A 10194-nucleotide genomic window follows, 5' to 3' on the forward strand; every position below is an offset into this window, starting at 1 on the left:
AAGAAAGAAAGAGAAAACACAGAAATTTGAATTCGATTAACCACGACAATCGAAGAGTAGCACGGATCCAATCAAAAGAAGAAAAACCCCGAGAGAGAGATCCAACATCAACGAACAAGTATCCCTGTGTGCGATCAGGCGGAGGGCGTCATAGCTGAGAAGCTCTTTGCGGTTTTCTTCCTGTGGCGTATTCCGTTCTCTCTCTCTTTTTTTTTTGAGAATTCTCTTTACCGTACCATTTGTTCTCCGTTTTGTTTTTGAGGCCTTTGAAGATGTACAGCGAACATCTCCAAAGGAAACAGGAAGAACATTTAAAAACGTATCTGCCTCTATTTGTGTTCCGGTTTTTTGCAAACCCTTCTGTGAAGGAAAACAACGCTGAATTGCTACTGTGGCTTCTCCCGTCTGCAGAGCTCACGGCGTACTTGCGTGCTGTGGCCCTTTCACTGCTCACACGACAAACGGGCACGTAAATGGACTCCTTCGTTAAGCACGTCTTCCGGTAAGCTCTCGTCTCAATTTCCCTCTCTCGCCGCTTCTCGCACTTCTCTTCCTTTTTGTTGTTTAATAATGTGTTTAGTCCGGCTGGAAAAAACAACAACGAAAATAGGAAATCAAAAGACAAGGTTAGCGGTGCTTTTTTTCTCAAAGCAGATTACGCTACACCACACGCATATACACAAGCCTGCTCACGAAACCGGTTGCTCTCGTAACATCAATATTTATTTTTTTGCTATTTGTGTCTTTCCTTTTACTATCCTCTCTTCCGGGGAGACTCTCCCGAGTCCTCAAGGTTTTCTTTTTTCCTTTGTTGATGTTACCCCTATCAAACGCAATCGATCAAATTGTGTTACTTATAATCTCTTTAGTGTAGTTTTCTGAGATTCAATACATACCTAAGCTGCGCGCTGCAGCGAGCCGCAACGAACCGACTCACAGCAAGTCATCATCACTCATCGAAGGCGTTCGTTGTTTCTTCTTGTGTGCTTCGTCTCTTGTTTTTCCCCGTCTCACCTTCACATCGCCTTCGTTTATCCGTCTTTGTGTTTCTCTTTCGTTTTTTTTTTTTACTGATCTTCTTTTTCTTTTTTTTCATCAGTGCGTTTCGGCGCTCCGACCGACAAGTTGACTTCTCATTGGCCTCCCCCCTCCTCCTCTTCCCCTATAAGAGACATCGAGAGACGCACTCGCACCCATCGAGGAAATGTTTGGCCACGCAAAGAGTCCGTCGCCGGCGAGCAGCAACTACGACTTCTCCCTCCGCTTTGAGCGGGTGAGGCTCTTCGCGAAGGTGTTGAAGCACTTCGATACGAACATCTCTCGCACCGTTCAGGCAATGCGAGAAATGGCCGGCAGCCTCTCCCTCGTCGGCCAGAGCTACCACGAGGTGGCGCAGTGCGTGAACAACACGAACCCGCACAGCGCCATGAACCGAGCCTACCCCATCTGGAGCTCGACCATGAACAGCAACCGTGTGGTGGAGAGCTACGGTGCCGACCTGCAGGGCACCGCTACGGTGTTTTCCGGCGAGATGAAACGCCTGCGCGAGGGGGAACACTACGTGGCGTTCAACGGGAGCGTGCACCAGTCGGTGCTGGCGCGTCTGCACGACGTGATGTCGCGGGCAAAGAAGACCGTCGAGTTGGGCGAGGGCGTCGCGTGTGCGCTGCGGAAGTCCGTCGCGGCGAAGAAAATTGTCCAGAAGAAAGAGGCGAAGTACGTCCGGTTGGGGAAGCCGCTGACGGCGAGTAAGCGGCACGCGAAGCAGGCCGCAGCGGCGCGGCAGCGAGAGCAGGCCTACGATGCGAAGCTGCGCGCCTTCGACGCGGAGTACGAGGACCTGATGCAGCGTCAGCTCTATGTGGCGGGGCACAGCATGGACGACTTCCTCGACGCCAACGCGGTGTACTTGGCGCAGATCTTGAACGTCGTCAGCTGCCTGGCGCCACACGGAGCGGAGGCGGTGGCGGACATGGTGAACGCCTCGCAGGACCTCGGCAGCCGACTGGGGATTGCCCCGGCCGACCAGGTGGCGAACCGGCTGCGTTCTCGCAACGCCAGCACCCCGCTCGACAAGGCCCTCAAGGACGTCACGCCAATGCGGAGTACGCCCAGCAAATCGCCAGGGTCCCACGCCCACCAGCGGAACACTGGCGCCTCGCACAACTTCACGAGCTATTACTCCAACCGGAGAAATCGCGGTCCGTCGGCGGAGCAGGCCCCGCCAACGGCACGGGCGCTGGACGACGATGATGCTGCTGCTGCTGCTGCGGTTGCTGCGTCGATGAGCTGCTGGTCCACGCCCGGTACACCGCAGAGGCGGCTGCTTTCTTCCCGTTCGCCACAGGGCCGCCTGGCTGGGCTGATCGAGCCGGACCCGACCCCGCCGCCTCCCTGTCCGAATCCCATGGCATGGCTCCCCGGCGGGCCGGGTACGTCGGTCGTGCGATCGGCTGCCGGCGCGACGGGAAGCGGCACGGAGTCGATGCCGGTGGTGCCGCGGTTCGACAGGGCCGTGATCCAGAAGCCGACGAAGGGGGTTGCGGCTGCCTCAGCAGCGTCGAACCCCTTTGCCGGAGCCAAAGGCGGACCCCTCGCACGAGCACCAGCAGCGACGGCGCTCGTGGAGAAAAGTGTGACGCTGAGCCCCGGGCGCGCCCCCTTCGGCGAGGGCAACACGCCGGCCTTCCAGCAAAGCGGGCATCGTTCCGCATCACCTGCGACTGCAGCCCCAGCGACGGCAGTGACGGAGGCCCGCAGCCCTTCCGGTGCGGTGACCGTGGCGCCCACAAGCCACCACAGCCACAATGATCGTTGTGCTGATGTCCTGGTGTCTCAGGCGGCTCAGCTTCGCCTCGCTTGTGCGCGCTCGACGGAGCCCTTCGACAACGGCGATTGCGACGGCGGCGGCGTGACAGGCGTTGTCAGCTACACCGCCCGGTCCTCCCTCCAGCCCGTGAATTTGATGGCGGCAATGGAGGCGGAGGCGGACAGGCCCAGCGAGGTGCAGCGGAAGTGGCAGCAGCAGCAGCAGCAGCACGTGAACCCCGCCGCGTTGAAGAGCAGCGGCCCCGCAGACCGCCAGCCGAAGCCGCGATCGCAGAAACCGTCCCGCAACACGACACGCCGGTCAACGACACTACCGGCCAATCTCACACCTCCATCACCTATTGCTGCTGCGAACTCCCGAGCAGCGCCGTTGATGGCCTCTGCCCCACCTCCCGATGACGCCACGCTCTCCTCCAGCACCAACTCACACGTCCACGGCGACTCCAACGCGAACAGCTTCCAGGCGACCCTCTCTTCTGACAACGGGCAGAGCAACGCCGCGATGGCCAGCCATGGCTATCCGTTATGCCTGACCACACCGGCGGCTTTAAAGTCGTACTCGAACGGCGATGGGTGGGAGTCGGAGACGGGTGGCGTGTCCGGGCGGTCGCACGCGCTGTCAACGAGTTACGCGTTGGACAGCCCAGCCTACGCGCCGCATCTGCGCGGGATGGAGGCGCAGAGCTGGGAGGACAGCCACGTGCGCCTGTGCAAGCCTGCTTGACATAACTTCAAGGCCTTTTTCTTTTCTGGTTTCTTTTCACGTCTTTTGTTCTTTTTGGTGTTGATCCTCCTCCGTTACTCTGCGCTGTCTCTGCGCTTTCTTCTTTTATGTTGTTTTACTTCCGTTTACTCACACTTTCACTTTTTGTACACGAGGTGGATATACATTGTCTTTCTCCATATCACCTCGCTCTTTCGTCTTCTCTTTTCCGTCTTCTTTTTTGTTTGTAAGTCCTCCTCGAATCTTACGTTGGCTCTTTGTACCCGTTTTTATTTATTTGCTTCTTCTATGTTCCTCCATCTCCTTGTACCCTCCCCCCCTTCCTCCCCCGCCTTCCTACGTTCCGCCAGCATTTGAGTTGTGGCTCTCCGTGCTGGTTCTTTGGAATCGTGGAGCGCCTGTCCTGACGTAACCACAAAACAAAAAAACACCAGAAAATGACAACAGCGCTGCTGCGGCGCAGATCAAAAAAAAAAAAGAAAATGCGCGGGGTCAAAAGAAAAATATAAATCCCCGCGTTGTTGCATGGCTGAGGTACTTCAGCTGTTGCAGACCGAGCACTGTAGGCTCTCTTCATGGAAGGTAAACGACATCATTACGTCGACGTGCATTGTACTCCGTCATTTGGGAGAGACTGCTTCGCTCGACGTAGGCCCTCGAAGTCCGGTGCTCACAGGGTGTGTTGACCTCCATTTCCGCAATAACGACGCTGCGGCTTCCTTTTTTCGTTAGGGCAAACACGAAGGGTTCCCACAAACGTGCGCGTCTTCAGTGCATTACGAAATGAAAGGGGCGGAAAGCATGCAAGTCGTTTTTGCGTCTGTCTACTCGTCTTCCTGAAATCAACAGCAGCACCCACCCCACTCCCTACGGTTTGTGTTGAAAAGAGGGAACTTGCATTCTGTTTGCGCTCTCCTGTCTGATCTCGCCTTGCTTTTTTTCCCTCCCTTTTGGCTATGCACAAGTCGCTGTCCATCTTCCGCAACACCACGCAGCGGAGTGCGGCTTTTCCGTGTTTCCCCCTTTCTACTGCGCCCACTTTCCATTATTGACCCATTGCAAACGCACCAGCTCCTCGACGGAAGGAAGGACCGCAGAAACAGCAGCAGCAGCAGCCAATACACACACACTCAAAGTTTCTTTTTCTTCACCCCACTTCTCATTTCTTCACGCTCGTCGCCTTCGTGCGCCGCTTCTTCGCTGCAATGGGCACGGTCGGTAGCAAAATATCAAGCGCCGTCAAACCAAGCGCGAGCATCGCCGATGTGAACCCCGAGTTGGACTACCGCCTCAAGAACCTGAAACGGCTGAAGGATGCGTTGAAGCTGCTGAAGGACAACTTAGCGAAGGCGATGACGAACATGGAGGGCACACCGCAGCGTTTGAAGGAGGTGGGGGGCGGCTACTCCGCCGTGACGGCCTGTATGAGCTACAGCGGCGGCGGCGGTGTGAGTGGAACGCGCCGTGCGATGACGGGTGCGGACACGTCTCCTTACGGATCGAATGAAGTGAGTACGGTGGCCGTCCGTCAAGACGATGCGTCAGATCCTGTCACCGCCCCCGCTGCTGCCCCGGCGTCTGCTCGCATGGACCGCGATCTGGCCGCGGAGGCCCTCAGCGCGTCCAAGAAGTTCTGCGACGCGATGGAGGCCCTTAGCACCAAGGTGTACCCGAAGTACAGCACCACGCTGCAGCGCAAGGGGATGGATGAGGTGAATAAATTGATCGCCCTGCAGGCGCGTGTGGCGACACAGGGGAAGAAGACTGTGGACTGCATGTTCAGGCGCGAGAGCGCCCGCAAGATGGTGGCCGCGAGGGAGAAGGCAAACTCCAAGAAAGGGAAGGACCTCATGATGGACGAAAAGCACTCCACGCTCGTCTCCAACCGCGACAGCAAGGAGAGGATCTACCAGACGGAGCTGGAGGAGTTTGATGGGCAGTACGAGGACCTCATGGCTCAAACGCAGAAGTTTGCGGCCGAGTCGACGGAGGTCTTTTTGGACACGGTGGTCGAGTACTACCGTGAGATAGCGGAGACGATTGATTACATCGACACCCCGACGCGTAGCCGGACGCGCAGCCGCTCCGCCCCCGCTAACGTTGACTCGACAGGCAACGCGAGGGTTGAGTTCACGAGCGACGCCATGTGGGCCGAAATTGAGGCCCCCGAAAAGGTGAGTTAGGATTCGCTTGCTTCGTGATTAAAAAAAAAAAGTTTCACTGCAGAAAAAATGAAAGACGAGCAAGCAGACGTAGACGCATTCAGAATACCAGCACTGTGTGTGTGTGATATGGATCGACTGTGCAGTCGCTGACGCAGGCGGTACGCTCTCCACAGCATCCGTGGCTGCAAAGGGAGAGCAGTGAAATGTGGTCTCTGAAGAAACGTTTTGATGTACTGTGCGGAGGGTCGTTTGGTATCGAAAAGGTGGGCTTGCCTATATGGTCTTCATTTTCATTTTCTTTTTTTTTGCTATCTTTCATGGTGTCCGTCCCGGTGCGAGAGACGTAAAAGGCGTGTCCTTTCCATGGGACCTTTTTTTTGTTTCTCTCTCTATCTGCGTGAGTGAGTACGTGTTTCGTGGTGTCATTGTGCGTAAAAGACCCCGCGCAATCACAAACGTCAGCGAAGTTTTTCTCTTCTTGCCTTATTGCTGGTGCTTCAAAGAGAGAGAGAGAGAGTTTGTGGCAGCGGCGGCATCTTTTGTCTTGCGCTTCGCCGTTATTCTCCCCTTTTCTCTCCCTCCTTTTCTTGCTCTTCTCGTGCGTACCAGCGTGGTGCGCTTTACTCTCTTCCATTTCCTATTCTTTTCTATTTGTTTGAGCCTCATCAGCTCACCAGTTGTCTCGCTTTTTGTTTTTTCTCATAGATGGACTCCCTCTCCTCTCTATTCGTATTAAAGTATGTATGGAGGTTGTTTATATGCAATTGTATGAGTTGGAGGAAGGTATGAAGGAAACTGGCAAAACAATAATGCGGTTTACACAAAAAAGACGACGAAGAAATAAAATGCAAAACTAGCTATTCGCCTACCCACAAAATGTTCAGTGTCTACGATGCGAGCCTGCGGCAGGTATTCGCTGCCACGCACGTGTGTGGGCGGCAACGCATGCGCATCACGTACGCCGCCTCTCTTTTATTAATGTATTTTTTCCCTCTGTTTGAAACTTCTTTTTTTTTTGTATTTTTCTTTTTCATGAAGTGCATATACACATATATATGTAAGTCATCTCGTTCACTTTCGTGTCTTTTTTTCCCCCTTCGTCACTTCTACTTGGTTTTCAGAGATGCCATCTCTTTTTCTTTTCCTTTTCGCTTCGTTCGTGGCAGGGGCCACGGGGACACCGCATTACCCCGTTCTTCTCGCACCTATGGCGCGTACGTCGGAAGGCGTCCGCTGTGTTAACATCGAATCGACTCGGCACACGAGAAAGAAGAGGAAAAGGGAGGGAGGGAAAACGTACACGAATCCATCAATGGGACCAACGTCGTAAATCACACACCTCGGTCTTCCACGCCATTGTTGCCGCTGCCATCATTCGTGGATTAAGAGAAGAAAAAAGTCACGACGATGAAACAGTCGTAGTGGCTTTTCGAGCTGGTCTCTCTCTCTCTCTCCCTCTACCCCCTCCTTCCAAGAACACAGTGTGGTAGTGCGCACGGCACAGCATGCTTCATCGACACAAGAGCATCAACCAGGGAACACGTCAAAACTCCAATGCAAAATAATTCCCGAAATTTTTTTTTCCGCCTTTTCCCCTTCCTTCTCTTCTCTTGTCTACGCTTGGAAACAACCCTTCGTTCTCGTCACTCAGCGGCTCGTACGGTTGCCTTTCTTTGTTTTTCCTAGCTGTCGAAGACAACGCCACAGACTAGAACAGGAGACACTGCATATGTTTAGATAAACTCAGAAGCAGACCTTCACCTCTCACGAACGCTGCACGAGTTGTATGACAACGTTGGATAGGTTTCTCTTCTTTTGCTGTGCAATATCACCCTCTCACCTTTTTTTTGTTTCAAAAACGGTAGAAGCATCGCTTCCTGTGTTATTATTATTATTCGGCTTTGTTGTTGTGCTTGCGTGACGGGTCGTGCTCCCAGTAAAAAGAATCGTTCCTACGCGATATGCATAACCTCCGCGCTTTACGGCTTCCTTTAGATTATTTTTTGCGCTTACAAACCCAACGGCGGCGGAGGCTTTCCTGTATATTTACAAAACGAAAGAAAACACGGCGATCACGGCAAGATGTTCAAGCTATCGAGGCCCGCGCGTAGTAGTCGCTACACCCCCATCGTGGGCTGCGCCTTCCTTATCGAAGCGCTCTACGGCTCCAAGTACAGCGCCAACCTGGGAGCGTACAACATGCCGTACGTCTACGTTAAAACAATCCTGCTGTGCGCGACCGGGCATGGCCTGGAGGTGCGCGAAGGCCGCTACCTCCACGGACTCATTGAGCTGCTCCTCCCTTCCAAAGTGTCTCAGGATAACCTCACCAAGCTTGAACTGCTGCAGTTCGTCGACGCCCTCCCGATGAACCGGATGCTAGAGGGACTCGCGGGGGAGTCGGAGGAGGAGGTGCAGACGACAATGGCGCTGATGTTGGGCAGCGGGACGGAGGACCTGCCACCACCTCTACCACTGCGTCACCATCAGCAGTATAATCCGTCGTATGACAACAACAGTCGTAGCAGTCGTCCTGGCAGCGAGGTCGGACAGGCGGAGGAGGCGGAGGGCGAGCGGCCCTGCGCGGCGGGACCGCCGTCCCCACCGGAGAGCACCGCCGCTGCGCTCCGAAGGCATCAACGGGAGGCAGCGGATGACGCCGCGGCCATCGAGTCGATCTTGTCGTTCGTGTCTCCGGCCACTTTTCCCTCCTCGATGGCGCGTGTGCTGATCTACGATGCTGTGTGCACATGCGTAGCGGACGGCCTTTACAGTGTGAAGGAGAAGGAGCGGGTGGCGCTGGTGTCGAGTCACATTGGACTTTCTACCGCGGTTCGTGGTCAGATTGAGAAGCTCGCGTTACAGGAAAAGGTGTTGTCGATCCGCAAGCGGCGATTGCTGCGGCTGCAACCGCCACCGCAGCCACCTCTGCTCTCTCATGCGCCACAAGCAGAAGAAACGGAGGGGAAGCTCTCCAGACAGACTTCAAACGTGCCTTCCCATTCCAACTCGCCGGGGACGGAGGGAGGGAGGGAGGACAGGGAACTCTCAAGTCGGGAACATCGCTGGGGTACGCGGGAGCCCCAGATGATGGTGCGTGACACGGCAGCTGCAGAAGCCGTGGCAGCCGGCGGTAGCGCGGAGGACGTGGAGGAGGTGAAAAAGATCGAGGCCGCGAAACGGTTGCTACGGCGCGCACGACGGCGTCAGCAGCGGCATAACTTTCTTGTCGCTGATGGATAGGGCCTTTTCTCAAACCTCTCCTTCCCTTTTTTTTTTCACTGCTGACCTTTTGTCTCGTGCGTTACAATGACGCACGCTTTGTGATGAGTCCCCTTTTTTCTTTTTAAAGAGTATTGACAGCAGCGGTGAGGGCTGCCCCAATGCGCCTCTTTCTTTTCCTCCCTTTCTTTTTTTCTGTGCCTTTTATTGCGGTAGCGGCGTAGCGGCCGCAGTTGTACATTACTCTCTCCATTTCTTTTACTTCTGAGGGTTTTTTTTTTGCCCACCTCCCCCCTTGGGTTTTTTTTTCATGAGAGCTGCCTCCAACACGGTTGCGAATCGCTTTCACATTACGAATTTATAACTGTCTATCCAAAACCCTGTGCGTGTGTTTTCACAGTGGGGTTTTGGTGACTCCTACTTGTGTGGCAGAGCGAGTGGCAGAACTACACCGACGCCTTCGCGCGCTGTTCTTCCGCTTGTCTCACAACTCTGTTTTTTATTTCGCTTTTACGTACTACTGAACGGAGTAAAAAAAAAGAAGCGAGGAGAGATTCGCCTGATGGGTTGTTGGGGCCTGTCTTTTATGATCGCAAGCGTCGTGCGAAGAAAGCTTGTTTTTGTTGCTGGCGCATTTGCGCAAGCACCGCCCGTTGTTATCACTCGTCGCTTTCTCCCCCCCCCCTCCTTCTTACATCAAACCCTTTTCCTTCTTATCTGTGTCGGTGCGCACGCAGCTGTGCTTCGGCGCGTCGATCAGGTGAGCTCGCCGCGCAACGAGGAATATGCACACATTCTTGCTGGCATTTCTATGAAAGTTATCCAATCAAACGAACACAGGCGAAAATAGCCGGGTTTTTTTTCTCCCGCCTCTTTCTTCATTCCTCAACTGCGCCTGTCTTCCACTTTCTTTTGCGTACAGTCGTTCTTCTGTTTTTCTATTTTACATTAACGATCAACAAGGAGCGGCTGCAAAGCAATTTTTTTTTGTGAGCCTGCGAGGGGAATGGAAGGGACGGAAAAAATGAGTTGAATGTGATTGGCAGCGGAGGATTGGCGGATCTCGGTCATTTAGGGTAATGCTCTAAACTATCTTCTCCTTTTCTATTACCTCCTGAATCCTGGTTCTTCCGTATTCTGGTTTGCCTGGCACAGTTGTTTTCAGCATCGAGAGAAACTCCGGTTTTTCGCTGAAATCCACCCGCCCACCCCCGGTCCCTCCCACGACAGGGACCCATGGGATCCTTAAAAAGA

The 10194-nt window shown here is 54.3% G+C and overlaps 4 protein-coding genes across 7 annotated transcripts in view; all 4 read left to right on the forward strand.

The window, feature by feature from the left end:
- Window positions 1-578: 578 nt before the first annotated feature.
- Window positions 579-3553, forward strand: ABB37_02092 (hypothetical protein; the record flags this gene model as incomplete). 2 transcript variants are annotated; one of them, XM_015798893.1, is made up of 1 exon in its annotated part: window positions 579-3553. In XM_015798893.1, the coding sequence occupies exon 1, from the start codon at window positions 1205-1207 to the stop codon at window positions 3551-3553; it is 2349 nt and encodes a 782-aa protein (XP_015662371.1). In that variant the 5' UTR covers window positions 579-1204. The 2 variants fall into 2 exon arrangements, with proteins under 2 accessions (XP_015662371.1, XP_015662372.1); XM_015798894.1 differs by having other exon boundaries at window positions 1098-3553.
- A 963-nt stretch (window positions 3554-4516) lies between these two features.
- ABB37_02093 (hypothetical protein) lies at window positions 4517-5736 on the forward strand (the record flags this gene model as incomplete). Of its 2 annotated transcripts, none has more annotated exons than XM_015798895.1 (1): window positions 4517-5736. In XM_015798895.1, the coding sequence occupies exon 1, from the start codon at window positions 4759-4761 to the stop codon at window positions 5734-5736; it is 978 nt and encodes a 325-aa protein (XP_015662373.1). In that variant the 5' UTR covers window positions 4517-4758. The 2 variants fall into 2 exon arrangements, with proteins under 2 accessions (XP_015662373.1, XP_015662374.1); XM_015798896.1 differs by having other exon boundaries at window positions 4547-5736.
- Window positions 5737-6325: 589 nt separating this feature from the next.
- ABB37_02094 (hypothetical protein) lies at window positions 6326-8961 on the forward strand (the record flags this gene model as incomplete). Of its 2 annotated transcripts, none has more annotated exons than XM_015798897.1 (1): window positions 6326-8961. In XM_015798897.1, exon 1 carries the CDS (start codon window positions 7801-7803, stop codon window positions 8959-8961), a length of 1161 nt encoding a protein of 386 aa, XP_015662375.1. In that variant the 5' UTR covers window positions 6326-7800. The 2 variants fall into 2 exon arrangements, with proteins under 2 accessions (XP_015662375.1, XP_015662376.1); XM_015798898.1 differs by having other exon boundaries at window positions 7368-8961.
- A 714-nt stretch (window positions 8962-9675) lies between these two features.
- The window catches only part of ABB37_02095 (hypothetical protein), a gene marked incomplete at its 3' end in the record, with an annotated part of 3193 nt that continues 2674 nt past the window's right edge, over window positions 9676-10194 (forward strand). Inside the window, exon 1 of the mRNA XM_015798899.1 lies at window positions 9676-10194. This exon is cut by the window's right edge and continues 2674 nt beyond it.

Source organism: Leptomonas pyrrhocoris, assembly GCF_001293395.1.
Source record: "Leptomonas pyrrhocoris isolate H10 chromosome Unknown, whole genome shotgun sequence".
Lineage (NCBI taxonomy): Eukaryota > Euglenozoa > Kinetoplastea > Trypanosomatida > Trypanosomatidae > Leptomonas > Leptomonas pyrrhocoris.